This window comes from Pelophylax lessonae (assembly GCF_965119305.1).
Source record: "Pelophylax lessonae genome assembly, chromosome: 3".
In the NCBI taxonomy this organism is placed as follows: domain Eukaryota; kingdom Metazoa; phylum Chordata; class Amphibia; order Anura; family Ranidae; genus Pelophylax; species Pelophylax lessonae.
The window spans coordinates 600,242,180-600,262,509 of NC_138770.1; the positions used below are offsets into that span (position 1 = coordinate 600,242,180).

The following is a 20,330-nucleotide window of genomic DNA, read 5'->3' on the forward strand; positions in this document are numbered from 1 at the left end:
CTCCGAATTACATGCAATCGCCGCACTCACTATAGTGTGAACCGGCCCTCAGACTGTCCTCCATTCTTAGCGAGCCTCGTGAGCGTTTCTTGGCACACCTGTGAGCAGGGACACTGCAATCCTAATCCCGGGCAATCTTGGACTGACTCACCAGAACATGCCCCTACACTGAACTACTGCCCCAAATTTCTATGTTTCTTCACCTGTGAACATCCTCCTTTCTTCTGAGAGATGGGTTGTTGCTGTTGGGACCAACATAGCCTTGATTTTATCCCCATTCTTGCTGAAATCATATGCAACACAATCACACATGCCATAAGTATGACATGCGGTCTCTATATTCTACATTAGTAAACTCATATTGCCTTTGTAATATTCAAGCTTATATATACTTTTTTGAATGGAACCCCTAAAACAATGTTTATTGTACAATTGTATTTCATAGGTCTAACAGGTCTATGCTCTGAATTTCCCCTGAGGAAGAAATCATTATTAGATTTTGAAACATGTCGGGATGTCTATTGTTGCATTATTGATTAGCCGTTCCACCTTGACATTGACATTATGTGCCAGACCTGAGCGAAACCTATATAAGCGCGGTATTGTGCTATGTGTTTTTTATTATGAGACTCTGTTAGATGTACCACATGTTCTATGTATATTTTTTAATCTTGTTCAATAAATTATTGTTCTTATCCTATTACATTTTCTCCATTCCTATATACTCCCTTTACCCCTTGATCGGCCCTGTCCACTCAAATCTCCTTGGGACATTTTCCTTTTTGTTTTTCTAGTACATTATTTGGGGAGGGGACCTAGGCCGGTTTAGTTGCACACGCCTATCTGCTCTGTATATTTCAGGTCATACACCTTGGCAAGACTGAGCACAGTAACAAAACACAAGGTAGTTATACTGTATCAGCAAGGTCTCTTTCAGGCAAAAATTTCAAAGCAGACTGGGGTTTCAAAATGTGCTGTTTAAGATCTTTAGAAGAAGCACAAACAGGCAAATTTGAGGACCGTAGATGCAGTGGTCAGCCAAGGAAACCTAATGCAGCAGACAAAAGACACATCATGGTCCCCAGGAAGACGTAATCTATGACGAAACGTGTCGGGAAGGCGTGCTGACGTCACCTACGTACTACCCGGAAGTCGGGCGGCTGCATCTTCGGATCCTGCCGAGTAAAGCGCTTTGTTTGCTGTTTACATGTAAGTTGATTACCTTTGTTTAATAAAACTGTGCCTGCGTACTTCACTATTGTGGCCCCTATTTTCTTTGTGACTGATGCCGGAGTGAGGTTGATTCGGATGGTTCGTGCCTTAGTCCTTCATTTGATTGGCGCTCCTGCTAGGCTGCATCAGTTGGAGGGATCACTCCATCTTTATTGGATCGGGCAGAAGCTTACCTTCTATGCATTAAGTTGGGCTCTTTCTCATCTAAGTTGTGGTAAGCGCATAGTGTTACCCTCACTTGTCATCACAGATTTGAAGCACTGTGGTGAATGAATCTCTGTCTTGGCTGTCTTCATTTACTATTGGGCCTGATTACATCTGATATGCGGTAAGCGCATAGCGTGGTCCTTAAGTTATTATAGACTGAAGAGCTATCCATCACAGTGAAGGAATTCCTGTTTCTACACTTTGCACAACCTTTTGGACTGTATTCTTTATTCACATATTATTAATATAATATGATAATATAATAAAATATAATTAATATTTACTTTTGATTGTTTTATACAAGCACTACCTCTGTATTATTTGATTATTTGATTCACTATTTGATTGTTTATTTAATTACATGCTTTAAATTTGCATGTCTCAAATTAGCGCGGCTTCTATTCTATATATTCTCTGATTGGTGTTTTCCCACTTCAGCTGCTGCTTTGACTTTTAGTTTTATTTTAGTTGTGTATATTTCATCAAGCACATATATACATTTTTTCACAGTGTGTTTAGCGTGGTTATTTTTTGGTATTAAAAGACACATCATGCTTACTTCCCTTTGACATCGGAAGATGTCTACCAATGCCATTAGCACATAACTGGTGGAAACCAGTGGGACCCAGGTACACCCATCTACTGTCTGGAGAAGTCTGGCCAGAAGTGATCTTCATGGAAGAATTGTGGCCAAAAAGCCATACTACATGAAAACAAAGCTAAGTGACTCAACTGTCCATGAAAACATGAACTGGGGTGCAGAAAAATGGCAGCAGGTGCTCTTAAATCTTAAGTAACATGGCGACATAGCGAGCAGGCGTCCGAGCTGTCACTTGAATGGGTGAGCAGTAGATGTGACAGGGCTCCAAGTAGACAGTCGGTGCAGAGACCGATGCGGAGGTCGATGCACAGGACATCTGATCCGAGCAGCAGCGGCACGGGAGATGACGTCACTCAGCCACGCCAGCAAGAAACCAGAAGAAGAGATGGGGAAAGCCTGCGACTCCTACAGCAAGAATGCCAACTATCCCGTCACCATGACAACATGTTTCGCGGTCCGCGCTTTGTCAAAGTCAGGACCTATGCCGCAGCAGTGATACTTTGCATCACGGCACATCAAGAACTTTTCTCGCTATCGCATTCAGCAGGCACTACCATCTGTTGAATGTGACCCTATTAACTGAATGGGGGCGCCCACAACTGACCCACGACTGCATGCCCTCAGAAGAGTGATCTGAATGTGGATCCCTCTTCAGAAAACAACATTTTTGTAAACTAGCCCTTAGTGTTACTAAACTGTAACAGAAAAAAATCAGGTCTCCTCTTCTCCCAGATAGGGCTGTTCTGTGTGGCAGAACTGTGTAAATTTCCAGACAGGATGGACAGAAAAACAACTCCTGTGGAAGCAACTCCCCTATATATATTTCAACTGTTTGCCTGAAGCTCAGCTTAAATATATCTCTCTCTCCAGAAAGTCGGCTCCTATTGCATAATTCTGCTTTATGTTGGAATATCAAAGGGCTGCTTGCTGAGGATGGCCTCCTTCCTCCAAACAGGGCTGTGAAAAATTCCACTTGGTAGGGAATAATTAAAGAGCCTGTGCAGCGGAGGTGTTCCCATCATAGCACAGAGGCTTCTCTCTGACATATCCAAGGGATTAGATCTGCAGCCGGAGAATGAATTAGCATTGGCAATGTCTCCGCAGCTGCCGAGCAGAACACGTGTGTAGTCCGAGGCGCAGGTGCGTGTAATAAAATATGCACTACCATCTCACACAGAAAAATTGGCTTCTGTCAAGTCTGGTTGCAGAAAGGGCTATAAACAGGAACATCCATCTTAAAGAACAACTCCAGACAAAATTGTGCTCAGGTGCAACATCCCTGTTTCTGGCACCCTGGGAGTTGAACGTGTCCTACAGCCACCAATACAGGTGAATGGTTGTGCGTGCCATTGCTTGCAGTGTATGTGCATGCGCAGGTAAACCCTAACCCGGAAGCTATCAGTGCTTCACCCACGCATGCACATACACTGCTTCAGCCCGAACATGAAAGTTCCCTGGGAAAGTGAGCCAAAGTCTCTCTAATGTGGACACAGACAGCAATTGAAAGAAGAGTGCCAAACTATTATATGATCCAGAAATATTTTATTGGCTGTAATGGTCCAACTCTGCACATTGTGGTTCTATCCATCCACTCCCTATGTTAATACAGGACATAGCGGTGACATACGGGCCAGAGGATGGAATCACAGTGCGTTGGGGTACGCTGGCATCCGACACTCCTAGAAGTATGGAATGCCAAAGAGACTTAAAATGGTTGCAGTGCTGGAAAGCGGGTGGGGAGGAAGATGGGCTGCCAGAGCGGAAAGAGTAATACTTTAACAGGGAAGAGGCCTTTCAAAGCTCTGGGCACAAAAACTTTAACTTTCACCCCCTTCCCGTCCAGGCCAGATTTCAGTGCTTTCGCACCTTGAATGACAATTGCGCGGTCATGCAACGCTCTACCCAAATTACATTTTTATAAATTTTTTTAAGACAGATAAAGATTTCTTTTGGTGGTATTTTATCACCACTGGGTTTTTTTTTTTTTTTCCAAAACAATTGAAACATGACCAAAAATGTATAAAAAAGTTTCCCTGTCATTTCTGCCCCGCCACATGCCAACAGACCTTCTTTGGACATAAGGACAACAGGAACAGTCCACTGCTGGAGCGCTGTTTTCTGGAGGATCGAAGGATTGGGTAAGTATAGTATAAGTTCCAATGCCTCGTACACACGCAACGATTATCGGCCGACCGATCGTCCGACTTTTGTCCAGAGCGGTGTTTTGTTGGTTGGAATGTGCCTAGACTGCACACGAATTTTCTCGCCCAACAAAAATCTACTTCAGAAGTGATGTCATGTGCTGGTTAACTTTCCGTGTGTTTTTTCTTCTCTGAGCATGCCCAGTCTTGATCTTCAGATTTTTGTCTGGCGAAATCTGTACTGACTGACGGAAAATCGGCCGTTGTGGTGATGGCCAACAAAAATGTTATAGCCTGCACACCAGTTTTTTTTCGGCCCAAAAGTCGGAGTCGGTTGTCGGAAGCATCATACTAACAAGCTGAAAATCGGCAGATCGGACGTTGGCCGAAAATTCCTGGCCAATAATCGATGCGTGTGCACGAGGCTTAAGTATAGTTCTACTTTAAGCAAACTAGCTTACTAATAAAAGACAGGTTCCAAAGCAATGATTTCAGGTTGAAAGTTTGAAGTTGAACTGATATGAAGGCTTTGCATGCAACCATGTGTGCAACCATGTGTAAATAATATTTTCTACATTTTGGTAATAGTTTAAAACCATTGTTTCTTTTATATATATATCTGTATTTGCTTATTACATATTTATGCTATACTCGTAGTCTTGTAGTACAGCACATATTATATATTCTGGTCCTATTTTCTCATAGTAAGTCTATGGACTTACACTTCCAATGGATACAATATACCATTTAGGTGGCATAACCTGCAATTGATTTTCCCACTGCGGTTACACTATTGTGATGCTATGTTTGACATACCGCAAGTTATTTGAGTACTTTCATATTCTTATATAAAATTATAAACTTAAAACCATTGCAAGCAAAGTATAATATAAAAATTTTACTGGCAGACTTCCAGTGCAAACAATATACAATTTATTTGGTGTTTCCTGAAATGTATTTTCTCACAGCTATCACACTGCCAATATGCTACACACATACATATCTTTATATTGAGTATAAGTCAAACAAAAAAGCAAACAATTAAAAATGGAAGTATTATATGGATATTGTTCTATCAATAAATGTCCCCTGTAAAAATATACAGTTTAGGTTGTGAATCCTAAAATGTATTTTCTCACAGCTATTACTCTGGCTGGATGCTATGTCTGACTTAGAACCCTTTCCAAGTGTGGCAGCCCCTCCTTTTCACATTTCAGGTGTTGTTTGCAGGTGTTGAGGAGGTAATAGGAAAGGGATGGTCGGCACTCAGGATGACATCCAAAAAAAATAGTGTTTCTTTATTCAGTAAACCAAGGCAGACTAAGGACGAATGCCCAAAACACGTAGACTGTTTTACAGCATTGTACATGTTTACTGAATAAAGTAATACTATTCTTTTGGATGTTATCCTGAGTGCTGTCCATCCCTTTCCTTACTCTGGTACGTTGGAGGTGTCAGCAGCCTCAAGGTCTGAGCACTGGGCGGAGCAGTTATGTGGGGAGGTCATAGTGCCTATACACCTGTTTCTCTTGGTTGAGGAGGTGATACTTTTGTCTCATTCTCAAATTTTTTCCAGCCAGTAGGGGGTTTCCAATAAAATAATGCACCTCATTTCCGGTCAAATGTTTGGTTTGTGGTTGCTGCACAGCCCCATTGGTTTCACTGGGCAAGTTTGATAGGCAATGCCACCTGTCAAATTCGACAAGTTTGAAATTGTTGCAATATAAGCACCTGTCAGGTTCATTTGGAGGTGGATTTAGGGATGGTAAAAACATGGATCAACTACCTGCTTTTACTGCTCCTCTGCTGCCTGTGCGAACCTAGCTTTGCAGTCCTCACTTATTTATCCTTTACACAGAATGTCAGGGAAAGGTCATGGACATCAGGTATGTTTCCCACTATTTAGAATGTGGTCCCTTTAAAGTTCTGGTTTGAAGAAATTGTTGAGTACTCGGGTGTTCTCACCCATTAAGGGTGAGGGGTCCCAGGGTATTCTGGTCAAAAAGGAGACAACTGATTTTTTGAAGGAAGCTACTTTGTGTTGCCTGTTTTGTAGAAATAAAGACTAATTGCTCTTACCAACATGCTTGGCTGATGATCTCGGCCTCCAATATCACACCCTAATAAAAGTATCACCCTAAAGTTTCTTCTAGATAACTTTACAATACAAGATCAATCAAAGTGCTCACCATACATAGCTGATACAGTATATTCCATGCAAACCTGGAATTTTTAAAAAACAAAAGTTGGAGGCAAATTAAACCATAGGAAGTTGATGTGGACTGACTTGTAATGTCTGGTATCTTTAATGGCACGGTCACTTGGTATCCGCTCACTCTCCCGCTGGTTGAATGCATACAGCCTGTAGGGGTCCTCTCCAGGCTTCCATCTCTGGGCGTTCAGGTAACGGCGTTCATCAAACTGGTCCCACAGATCATCCCAATCCACATCCGCATCCTGCAGGCACACAAACAAAAATCCACAAGACAGCGTTAGCTTTCAAACCCATCTTGAGAATGTCTGACACCTGTCAAGTCGAACTGTAAGAAACACACGTAACTATAATTATTTTCCTACCAATCATAAAGAAATATTGTTTGTTCACAAGGTTGTTGGTATATAGGCAGAATATTCACAAATAATACCTAACAGAAGTCTTCCATATTAAGGTTCAGTAGGCATCTAAAAGGCCTCAATAATGGTTTGTACGGTCGGTGTTATTTTAGTTTCTAGGTTTTACGTTCTTAATATACATTTTGTATCTGTTTTAACCTACTAACTATATATACAGCTGTTGTATTGTAAATAAATATTAGGGGTGAAGTCAATACTTTAATTTTCATGTATTTACTGTAAGTTTCAACTTTAGCTATTGAGCAGTGTAAACAACTAGATGTTTATAAACTGGAGTTAAAGCTGAACTGCAGGTATGGTTTTTATTGCATAGTATCAACAAGGTGGTGGATCTGAATATTAACCTTGGAAGGAACAAGAGAACATCTTTATGTTTTAGCATTATTCACAATTGTGAAGATTGGTGCTTTGAACTTTGAGCTTTTTTTTCACCTTTGTGAACTTTCCCATTGTGCAGAGTGGAGACTAATCATCTTTTATGTCAGAGTTTTCACATATTTGCCTATTGGCCCTTTTTATGCATTGTGCTTGCACATAATTAGATTATATTTCTAATATTTTTAGTGATATTTAATATAATTATTTATTGCCATCTGTAGATTTGTTATATTCCCAGTGCTAAGAACTGGGTGATATAAGTTTGTGTTTGAATATTTTTATAGCAGTTATTTAGCACTGACAGTTCTCTTATTTTTAATATAGTTTTTTTGATATTTCCACATTAGATATGTTTACAGCACTAAGTGCTATATCACATGAAATCATTAGATTGTATAAAAATATTCTTTGATATTCACACAGCCGCTGTCAAGTTTATTGTAACACGTTTAACATTTTTTTAGAGCAGACTTCTCATAGATAATGGATTAATATATGCTCTAAGCCAGCGTTTCTCAACTTTTTTACCCCTGAGGAACCCTTGCAGTCTTCAGATGTAAGAGAAACCCTGCTACAACCAATTTATTGGTGGTCAGCAGGAAAAATGTCCCTTACATTGGTGGCTAGTAGGAAGAATGCTCTTACATTAGTGGTCAGTAGAAAGAATACCCTTACAGTGGTAGCCAGTAGGAAGAATGCCCTCACCATGGTGGCCAGTAGAAAGAATTCCCTTACAGTGGTGGCCAGTAGGAAGAATGCCCTTACCATGGTGGCCAGTAGAAAGAATTCCCTTACAGTGGTGGCCAGTAGGGATGATCGAACTTTTGAAAAGTTCGGTTCGGCCAGAACATCCGAACTTCCCGAAAGTTCGGCCCGGATTTCAGAACCCCATTGAAATCAATGGGACCCGAAATTCGGTAATCAAAAAACACAATTTTTAAGCCCTAAAACCCAATAAATGCCCCTAAAAAGTCCCTAGGGTTCTGGGTCATGCCCCATTAACTATTAATCACACAAAAAAAGTTCTTAAAAATTGTCATTTTTGATAAAAAAAAGCCAATTATTGAAAAAATTAAAAAAAAAAAAAAAAGAGATTTTTTGATTTTTACTTTGGATTTAATATCTGGGGGGTCTAAAAAGTGTATATGTGAAGTTTCAGCTCTGTAGCATGTCCAGAACCATGAAAAAAAAAAAAGATAATTTTTCAGTAGAACAGGGATGTGGGACCCTCCTTTTACACCTATATGATCTTTTTTTTCTGGTTCTGGACATGCTACAGAGCTGAAACTTCACAGGTACACCTTTTAGACCCCCCCCACAGACACAAAATCACACAAAAAAAGTTCTTAAAAATTGTCATTTTTGATAAAATAGCCAATTATTGAAAAAATAGAAAAAAAAAAAAAAGAGATTTTTTTATTTTTACTTTGGATTTCGTATCTGGGGGGGTCTAAAAAGTGTACATGTGAAGTTTCAGCTCTGTAGCATGTCCAGAACCATAAAAAAAAAGATTGTTTGTATTAGAACACTTTCAGCTCAGGGGGTTGGCTTCTCTTCTCGGTTTTCACACCTTGCCGGTTTCAAAGCAGGCATATTTTTGGGTTCTTTGCAGTCAGGAAAAACATCTGAACTTGTGTATAGTGGTACTGTGCACAAGTTCTGATGTTTTGCCTGCCTCCAAAAACCCCCAAAAAATGCCAGCAAAAACACACCTCGGCATTTTTTTTTTTGACGCTAGCGTTTTTTTTGGCATTTTTTGGGGTTCTTTTGAGGCAGGCAAAACATCTGAACTTGTGTATAGTGGTGTATATACACACATACATATATTTATATACACACCTAGACATATATAGGTGTGATAGTAGCAGAAATATATGCTTGCGCTAATGAAATCATTTACAGTAATATATTTCTGCTACTATCACACATATATATGGCTAGGTGTCTATATACATATAATTATGTGTGTATATATACCACTATACACAAGTTCAGATGTTTTGCCTGCCTCAAAAGAACCCCAAAAAATGCCAAAAAAACGCTAGCGTCCAAAAAAAAATGCCCAGGTGTGTTTTTGCTGGCATTTTTTGGGAGTTTTTGGAGGCAGGCAAAACATCAGAACTTGTGCACAGTACCACTATACACAAGTTCAGATGTTTTTCCTGACTGCAAAGAACCCAAAAAAATGCCTGCTTTGAAACCGGCAAGGTGTGAAAACCGAGAAGAGAAGCCAACCCCCTGAGCTGAAAGTGTTCTAATACAAACAATCTTTTTTTTATGGTTCTGGACATGCTACAGAGCTGAAACTTCACATGTACACTTTTTAGACCCCCAGATCTGAAATCCAAAGTAAAAATCAAAAAATCTCTTTTTTTTTTTTTTAATTTTTTCAATAATTGGCTTTTTTTTATCAAAAATGACAATTTTTAAGAACTTTTTTTGTGTGATTTCGTTCCTGGGGGGTCTAAAAGGTGTACCTGTGAAGTTTCAGCTCTGTAGCCTGACCATAAAAAAAAGGATTGTTTGTATTAGAACACTTTCAGCTCAGGGGGTTGGCTTCTCTTCTCGGTTTTCACACCTTGCCGGTTTAATAGCAGGCATTTTTTTGGGATCTTTGCAGTCAGGAAAAACATCTGAACTTGTGTATAGTGGTACTGTGCACAAGTTCAGATGTTTTGCCTGCCTCCAAAAACCCCCAAAAAATGCCAGCGAAAACACACCTGGGCATTTTTTTTTTTGACGCTAGCGTTTTTTTGGCATTTTTTGGGGTTCTTTTGAGGCAGGCAAAACATCTGAACTTGTGTATAGTGGTATATATACACACATAATTATATGTATATAGACACCTAGCCATATATAGGTGTGATAGTAGCAGAAATATATTACTGTAAATGATTTCATTAGCGCAAGCATATATTTCTGCTACTATCACACCTATATATGTCTAGGTGTGTATATAAATATATGTATGTGTGTATATACACCACTATACACAAGTTCAGATGTTTTGCCTGCCTCCAAAACCCCCCAAAAAATGCCAGCAAAAACACACCTGGGCATTTTTTTTTTTGACGCTAGCGTTTTTTTGGCATTTTTTTGGGTTCTTTTGAGGCAGGCAAAACATCTGAACTTGTGTATAGTGGTATATATACACACATAATTATATGTATATAGACACCTAGCCATATATAGGTGTGATTGTAGCAGAAATATATTACTGTAAATGATTTCATTAGCGCAAGCATATATTTCTGCTACTATCACACCTATATCTGTCTAGGGGTATATATACAGACATATATGTGTATATATACCCCCTATACACATGTTCAGATGTCATGTCTGACATCAAACATGTCCTCAAAAAAGCACTGGCAGTGGCAGCCCCTGCAGCATGAAAAATGCTTGGCTGGTGAGAAGCCATATTCCTGTCCCGAAGCAACTCAGAGAAATTATCATTTCTCTATAGCGGTCACCCTGCTATGGAAGGGTTTTGTCACCCTTCCATAGCAGTCACTGTCAGTTAACCCTACACTACACTACGGTCCCCATACACTTAACACTTTCCCTACAGAAACTAAATTTTTGAAGCTAACTTAAGTGTAAAGGAGCACTCTAACTACACTAGATATCCCTTTCCTCACACTAAAAATAGCTAAATGACACTTTGTAACACATTAGAACAGAACAGCATTCCACTCTCTTCCATGTCCCGTACAAGAATGCTAGGAATTTGGCAGGGGCGATCTTATATACTGGGGGGTGTATTCACTAATGATTGGTCTAGGGACCCCCTAGTCACTCCAATCACATTCCTAGCATTCTCCTGCCCCCTCAATTGGCTTTTGCTAATGGTTCTGGTCCAATCACGGGCTTTTAAAGCCCATTTCCTGAAGCATTGCATTTTGGTCGGTTCTGGTTGCCGAATTCTGAACTTTTTGGGCAAAAAGTTCTAAATTCGGCCGAACCTCGAACACCCAATGTTCGGGCCGAACCGATGGTGGACCCGAACCGTTCGATCATCCCTAGTGGCCAGCAGGAAAAATGCCCTTACCATGGTGGCCAGCAAGAAGAATACACTGGAACCTCTAACAACCTCTGGAAGGAACCTGGTTGAGAACGACTTCTCTAAGCAAACACTGAGCAGCTTCTACTTGTTGTACCACATAAAGAGATCTGTAAAACAAGTAGATAAAGGTGCTCTCTGTGTCTCCCAACTAATAAAGCTGGAGAAGCACCTTGTGATGAATTTCCATGCACTTGTTCCATTGCATTTCTCGCAAGAAAGTTTAAACTTTTGAGAAGTGTGATATTTATCCGATAATTGATTCTTATTCACTTTGCTGCAGCACATTTATCATGTTAATAAGAGTCTGAAAAGCGTCAATGACACTTTCTATTTATGAGTCTATGAGGGAGAACGCTGTTAAGCAGTCGGCAGTCACTGAATGCTGACAATAAATAGATTTTTTTTAAATGAGAGTGTTTACAGAGCCGTGTTGGAAATGGGAATGTATCCGTTTAGGAAAAGTGTATTGTCAATGCAGAACTTAAAGGGGCTGTTTTTTAAATCAGTCCTGGAAAAAAAAAACCTTTAACCTGAAGAAACTGAGTCATAGAACAAACATGAAACTCGGACCTCTGCTGGATGAAAATTTTAATGGCCGGATCTCCGAGAATTTTATTTCAATACCCCTTGGTATGACATACCATAGTTTCTGCTTCATCAGCCTCTAGGTGGGTGTACTCAAAAAGAAGATATGCAGCAGCATAATTAAAGTTTAACTCCACCCTTCTCTCTAGTCTTGCACAGGTGTACCGACTACATGGGCTTTTCACATGGGCTTTCCGCACGGCGAACTTTGTTTTGCTCAGCGGCGATCAATCCGCCAATCCCCGTTGAGCAGGTGGATGACAGGTCCAGCTCCACTCTCTGTGCTGAGATCGACCTGCCAGATCCCCACTCTCCTCCATGGGAGATCGGATGAAAATGGACCGGCTGCACATCTTCAACCGATCCTATCCGATCCAATCCTCCAGACAGATGGAAACTAGGGTTTCCATCTGTCTGGATTTCACGGACAGGATCGGATAGCAGCGGGTGTCAATAAGATCTGTAAGTAAAAAAGTAAAAAAAAAAAACCTTTAGCATGTTGATAGGGGACAGGGAGAAACCAGGGAAGGCAAAAATAAAGATAATGCAGCAGCATACCAAAGCCTCTCCCTGGCTCCATAGTGCCCATGGTTGGACTATAAGTAAACAGAATCTTGTGGAGGTTAAATGGTGCAATTAGTGATGCTATCAGTATCCACACATAACTGAAATATTAGGGTATTATCAGTGGAAAGACCCAATCAAATACAGTAGATGTAAACCCTATCTGGATGACATTTAGTTTCCCAAAGAAATGTGAATAATAAAGAACTGACATTTAGAAAATACTTGTCACCGGTTTTAATCCTTTTTGCATCTCTGTGCTGCTGATCTCCCTCAACTTCTTTTAGCTGCTTCCTCTCTACATGCACTTACTCTGGGGGCAGATGCTTGCCATTGCTGTGGACTGGTTTCTAGTTGGCAACAACAGTAAAAATGCCTGTAAAATATGTGACTCCATTGCATGTGCATGTGACAGGGCGACAACTCTAGAGCACACCTGGGAGATCTCAGATCTCAGAGGCTGTGACCAGGTAGGTTCCATTCTCCATGTACGTTGGACGGACCTGCCCAAGGTCTGGCATTTCTGGATACGGGTACATTCCTTAACCTACTCAGTCACTATGGTTAACATTACATAAGACCCTCGGATCACACTACTCCACGAACCCATGGAAAACATCCTGAGATCCACACAGACTCTAATATAGTACATGCCCCTGGCAACTAAAATAGATTTTGCTACTGCTTGGAAAAGTCCTCTGATTGATTTAGCCCTAATGAAGCAAAAGCTTACCTGTATCATGTTACACAAAAAACTTGCCAGTGTCCTGCAGAATAAACAACCCCTATTTGAAAGGGTATATGGACCCCCTGGCAATCTCATCTACAGGTCCCGAGGTTTGAGGTCCACATCGGATTAGTGGTCGGATAGGTTTCTGGACGGGCGTGCTCTCACTCTCTCTTTTTTCTTTCTTTGTCTTCTTTCTTTCCTTTTTCTTTACTTGTTCTCTTTTTTCCCCTCCCCTTTTTTCTCCCTTTTTATTTTATATTTTCTGATGCATTGTTGGCCCTATAGTTTATCCATGTTTGAAGGTTACTGGCAAGGTTTTGCATATGGCAAATTACCTTAGGAGATAGGATGTTGCTATCTTTGTTTTTGTATGTTTTTTCCTTTTTTTTTTTCCCATGATATCTGGATAAAGATACACTATATTACCAAAGGTATTTAGCCGCCTGTCTTGACACGCACATGAACTTTAATGGTATCCCAGTCTTAGTCCATAAGATTGAATATTGAGTTTGCCCACCCTTTGCAGCTATAACAACTTCAGCTCTTCTGGCAAGGCTGTTCACAAGGTTTAGGAGTGTGTCTATGGGAATGTTTGACCATTGTTCCACAAGCGCATTTGTGAGGTCAGGCACTGATCTGGACGAGCAGGCCTGGCTTGCAGTCTCTGCTCGAATTCATCCCAAAGGTGTTCTATTTGGTTTGCAGGCTTGTCAAGTTCTTCCACCCCAAACTCACTAATCCATGTCTTTGTCATGTTGGAATAGGAAGGGGCCATCCCCAAACTGTTCCCACAAAGTTGCGAGCATGAACTTATCCAAAATGTCTAGATATGCCGATGCCTTAAGAGTTCCCTTCACTGACACTAATGGGCCAGGCCCAACCCCTGAAAAACAAGCCCACACCATAATCCCCCCTCCACCAAATGATTTGGACCAGTGCACAAAAAAGGTCCATAAAGACATGGATGAGCGTGTTTGGGGTGGAGGTACTTGACTGGCCTGCACAGAGTCCTGACCTCAACCCGGTACAACACCTTTGGGATGAATTAGAGGGGAGACTGCGAGCCAGGCCTACTCGTCCAACATCAGTGCCTGACCTCACAAATACGCTTCTGTAAGAATGATCAAACATTCCCATAGACACACTCCTAAACCTTGTGGACAGCCTTCCCAGAAAAGTTGAAGCTGATATAGCTGCAAAGGGTGGGCCAAAACAATATTGAACCTAGGGACTAAGACTGGGATGCCATTAAAGTTCATGTGCCTGTAAAGGCAGGCGTCCCAATACTTTTGGTAATATAGTGTACAACTCCTTTGGTTGGTACTATACGCATCTCACACCATCCTATGGACTGTCCATGGGTTCCTAGGGAAACCCTTATCATCTTCCATCTATTATTGTCATTTGTTTTTGTGATGGTACACACCGTCACTGGGGGTGAAAGACAAATACTTAAGGGGCACTGAGAAAATGGTTTGGATAAATTCAAATGGGAGGGTAATATTTATCAACAACAGAAGCCCAAGGATAGGGGGGGGGTTGGCTTTTCCCGAACCCATGGATCTATTTATATATACTGTCTCAACTCCAACATATGGTGGGAGGATTATCTGTGACACCTTACAATTCCACCTTAACTATAATGCTTCAATTTTGTGAAACACCCATACTAGCGGAGGGACTGGAAGCACAACTATTTTCTAAACCCAATAAACAATACCCAACATATAGACTCCTTCAAAAGGTATGGAATAAATCCAAACAGTTGCAAAAAGTACTTGTATATACTAGTTACAGCCCGATTTGGGATAATCATACCGATCCTGCACTCATTAAATTACAGTGTGCGGCAAGGTGGCACGCCTTGGGAGTGACACATCTCCAACATATCTTTTACAATGGTGTATTATTGTAATTTACACAATTACAGAATAGATTTCATATTCCCACAAATATGCTATTCTATTTTATGCAATTGAAACATGCTATATCGGCCAAAAGCCATTGGAGAACATAGAGCTCTCGCCTACCCCAGTCTTTTCTCTTATGCAACAAACAAGCTCAACCAAAGGCTTTATATCTAGCTGTTACCCCACTCTCTTGGGAGTATACCTAGAGAATTTCCCTAGTTTGGCATGCAATAAATGGGAGAAAGACGTAGGTGAAATACAAGGGGAGCAATGGGAAGAAGTCCTAGAATCTATTCGGTTATGCTCACTAAATGTGTCACAATGTGTATCTCAGCTTTATATACTTCTTAAGCCCCGTACACACGCGTCGATAATTGGCCGTGAATTTTTGGCTTGTTAGTATGATGCTTCCCACAACCGACTCCGACTTTTTGGCCGAAAAAAATCTGGTGTGCAGGCTATAAAATTTTTGTTGGCCGTCAACACAACGTCCGATTTTCCGTCAGTCAGTACAGATTTCGGCAGACAAAAATCTGATGAGCAAGACTGGGCATGCTCAGAGAAGAAAAAACACATGGAAAGTAAACCAGCACAAGACAACACTTCTGAAGTAGATTTTTGTTGGCCGAGAAAATTTGTGCGCAGTCTAGGCACATTCCAACCAACAAAACACCACTCTGGACAAAAGTCGGACAATCGGTCGGCCGATAATCGTTGCGTGTGTACGAGGCATTAGGGTTCACCGTACCTCGCTTAAGCTCCATTCTATGGGTTTATGCCCAAACGAGATGTGCCAGGGGTGTGAAAGAGATGTAGGAGATCTGATCCATCTGCTGTGGAGATATCCAAAACTCCACCGCTATTGGAGAACAGTAGTAGCCACAATAAATACAGCATTACAGATATCCGTTTCAATGGAACCTAAACAGTGTGTGCTAGGTATACTCGACACTGTTACTCAGGATACATTTTTGAAAGAAGCAGTAGCAAGGGCCCTATTCCAGGCCCGTAGACTTATACATTGGATCTCACCTGACCCTGCTACATCAAAAATGTGGCTTGGCCAGATGGGCAATATATTGCTCCTCGAAAAACTTATATACCAACATAGGGGCACTCCATTTAAATTTTAAAAGGTGTGGTGTAACTGGCTAGCTACTTGGGGTCTGGCGCCAGAAGACTTAGTAATGGAGAGACTAATTCTCTGAACTTTATATTTGTTGGGGACATTTGGAATTTGTTAGAACGGTTGGCATTGTCCATTCACTCTCATCTCTCAGTTGCCTCTATGTTCATGCCTTGGGATACGGGTGGCTCTGGAGAGGAAATATTAATGGGGGATGGGTACAAAATGGCATATTTAATACGTTGCTCGTTATCTTTTACTGTACATGTATTGAATGGTGATCTTTGTATTATTTTGCACTAACTACTTGTAATGAAAATGACATCTTAATAAACATTGTTACTTGATTTAAAAAAAGATGATTTGCGATTTTAGATTTCCTTCAACATATCAGTGTGACTTTAAGTTGTATTATTTTGTTCTACTAAAGCCTTTATAAAAAAAGCTCTATTGTTCCAGGAGTCTTAGAGTTAATGGCAGCACATTACTCAGACGTGTTCCAGCGCTTGATATTAATTACAAGCACAAGGCTCTTGGAAATATTGCATGCTCTGATAGGACCGCTGACAGCCAAAATGTCATTCCCAGAGGAGGATGTACTGTAGCGCTCAGTGCTCTGATAAAGCATTAACTTCTTTGTTATGAAATGTACACATTAAATAACACTTACAGGTCCTAATTATCACTATATTACTTCAGCCGTGAAGAATTACAGTATATACTCAAGGTCTTTCAGTGCCGCATCATCGGACCGCTGAGCCAGAGGAGAATATTCCAGCAGACACAAATAGGGTGGTTTAATCTAAAAGTTGTCAGGCAATTGGGATATCTGGTGAAATACGACAATTGGGCCAATAGTGGTCCGATAAACATATGATAAATGGCCCCAGGGGGAATACTGATTGCCTTATTGGAAAACAAATAGGCCTCTCGCATGCTGCTGCCTATAAGCATAGCTCCCAACTGTCCCTGATTTCGAACAAAGAGCTTCTTTCCGCCTCAAATTTTTCTCATTTTGCTGTGATCTATATACAGTAGTTGTATATAAAATACACCACTTATCTATCAAAAAGTGGTTCCCAGTGCTAAACCTTTCATCCAATTTCTAAATTGCTGAATTAGTAAATTCCGAAAGCCAGTATAAAGGAATAGTAGTGGTAAAAAAAGCTTTTCTGGGTTTAACTAACCATTTTTTTTGTACAATTCTACTTTGGGGGGTGTGGCAGGTGGTGTGTCCTTTGCCTACATACATTAGCTAATAAGTGTCCCTCATTCTCATCTCAGAAAGTTGGGAAGTATGTAAAAGCGCCGAATTTTTAGGCAAACAGGCATTTTTTTTTCTTTTTTACAGATGTAAATGCAGACCATTGTTTTCAAGGTGCCTGTACACACAGGAGCATAAACATGTGCTGCGTATTGATGATAAACAAAATGTAGAAACCTGCATTGCCGGGCAGTATTTTTAGACGCATATGCCAAACTCCCTTCATTCAAGTAAAGCTAGAAGAATTTTTACATGTGTGTGTATGCATATGCGCAAATATGCACGTGTGTTATACAACCCATCCTCACGTTTTTCTGCCAGGTAAACATGATGTTAATATATACCTATAAAGTACAGTAGATATATGGTTTGTAGTTAACCCAAGTCAAAGGGAACTTCATACTTACCAATTTTAGTCTCGGCCCCCAGGACACAGTTACTGTAAGCCCTCCCACAGTCTGCCTCCCCAGTGGGCGTTTAGGAATAGACCCAATCCACTTATCAGAGTGGTCTGTCTAAACCCAACCTTTAATCATGTAGAGTCCCCTCAATCACAGTCACTGTTTACTATAATGAATTCCTTTGCTTTCACGAAACGCGTAAAACCACATATTGTGAATGCAGCGACATTCATTGTTAATGACACCCCAAACACAGTAAAGTAATATGTGCAGCAATAGCAGCAAAACCTGCAGTTAACTAGTTTATATGATGTTCTCTGGGAACGTGCCTCCTGTGCATCAGGGGCTGTGCTGCAGAGTGATCTGTCACCCGGACACAGAACACCCAGACACGCTAGACATAGTGGATTACTGATCAGGGTAACGGCCGCAGCAGTTACCATGTGATCGCTGTGACCAATCACAGCAGATCACATGACAATTGTACACAATGGATGGCTTTCATCCGTTGTGTACTATTGTGTTGATCTCTGTGATTGGTCACAATGATCACATAGTTTATTTAGTAACCATGAATAACTTTCCTACAGACTAAATAATAAACTGATTTGGGTCACTTTTAGCAAAGAAATGTAGCAGAATACAGTTTGTTCAAATTTAAAAAAAAACATTATTTATTTGCAAAAATTTCTAACAGAAATGAAGAAAAGCATGTTAAAAAAAGGATGTATTTTTTCCTTTATTTAGCAAAAATACCCAGAGCTGATTAAATATCACCAGAAGAAAGCTCTATTTGTGTGAAAAAAACATTACAAATTTCATATGGGTACAGTGGTGCATGACCACGCAATTTTCATTCAAACTACGACAGCGCTGAAAGCTGAAAATTTTTTTCTGTCTTATTTGCACTACATCAGATTATTATAGTTCAGTAGTATGCTGACAACTACTGGAGGTTTTGGGCAACTACAACTGTTTACTACAGTGCCTTGAAAAAGTATTCACACCCCTTGAAATGTTCCACATTTTGTCATGTTACAACCAAAAACGTAAAAGTATTTCATTGGTATTTTATGTGATAGCCCAACACAAAGTGGCACACAATTGTGAAGTGGAAAGAAAATAATAAATGGTTTTAATTTTTTTTTTACAAATAAATATCTGAAAAGTGTGGCAAGCATTTGTATTTAGCCCTCTTTACTCTGATACCCCTAGCTAAAATCTAGTGGAACCAATTGCCTCCAGAAGTCACCTAATTAGTAAACAGAGTCCACCTGTGTGTAAATTAATCTCAGTATAAATACAGTTGTTCTGTGAAGCCCTCAGAGGTTTGTTAGAGAACCTTAGTGAACACACAGCATTGTGAAAGCCAAGGAACACACCAGACAGGTCAGGGATAAAGTTATGTAGAAGTTTAAAGCAGTATTAGGTTATAAAAAAATATTACAAGCTTTGAACATCTCATGGAGCACTGTTCAATCTATCATGCGAAAATGGAAATAGTGTGGCACAACTGCAAACCTACCAAGACAAGGCCGTCTACCTAAACTGACAGGCCGGTCAAGGAGAGCATTGATCAGAGAAGTAGCTAAGAGGCCCATTGTAACTCTGGAGGAGCTGCAGAGATCCACAGCTCAGGTGGGAGAATCTGTCCACAGGACCACTATTAGTCATGCACTCTACAAATCTAGCCTTTATGGAAGAGTGGTAAGAAGAAAGCCATTGTTGAAAGAAAGCCATAAGAAGTCCCATTTGCAGTTTGCGAGAAAAAATGTTGGGGACACAGCAAACACGTGGAAGAAGGTTCTCTGGTCAGATGTGACCAAAATTGAACTTTTTGGCCTAAAAGCAAAATGCTATGTGTGGCGGAAAACTAACACCACACATCACCCTGAAGACACCACCCCCACTGTGAAAAATGGTGGTGGCATTATCATATTGCGGAGATGCTTTACTTCAGCAGGGACAGTGAAGCTGGTCAGAGTTGATGGGAAGATGGCTGGAGCCAAATACAGGGCAATCTTAGAAGAAAACCTGTTAGAGTCCCTTTCTCTTCCTCCTTTTTCTTCCAACCCCCTCCCTTTTTTTCCCTCTATGGGCTCATTCACACGGCCGCTCCATGTGAAAGCTCCGCTGCGGGACTTTTTTTTTTTTTTTCACGGAGCTGATGACATTTGTGTCATCCGCTCCGTATGTCCGCATATCATCCCATCCGTTTGCGGATGATATGCGGACATAATGTAAGTCTAGGGGCATTGCGGAAGTCAGCCGGTGACACAGCTGACATCCGATTTTCCTTCCTTTCCGTTTTTTGAACGGATGAAAAAATAGGGTTCTGTTCCGTTCCAAAAAATGGAACAGAACTGAAAAGAAGAAAATCGGATGTCAGCGGATGGTATTCCGCTGACATCCGCAATGCCATTGACTTACATTATGTCCGCAAATCATCCGCAAAAAAATAGGATGATTTGCGGACACACGGAGCGG

The 20,330-nt window shown here is 40.7% G+C and overlaps 1 protein-coding gene across 1 annotated transcript in view; it reads right to left on the minus strand.

The window, feature by feature from the left end:
- The window catches only part of GALNT14 (polypeptide N-acetylgalactosaminyltransferase 14), a 773,014-nt gene that overhangs the window by 463,168 nt on the left and 289,516 nt on the right, over positions 1-20,330 (minus strand). The window contains exon 2 of the mRNA XM_082252551.1: positions 6,470-6,639. Coding sequence (XP_082108677.1) covers positions 6,470-6,639 — 170 coding nt within the window. The remainder of the gene's footprint in view (positions 1-6,469; positions 6,640-20,330) is intronic.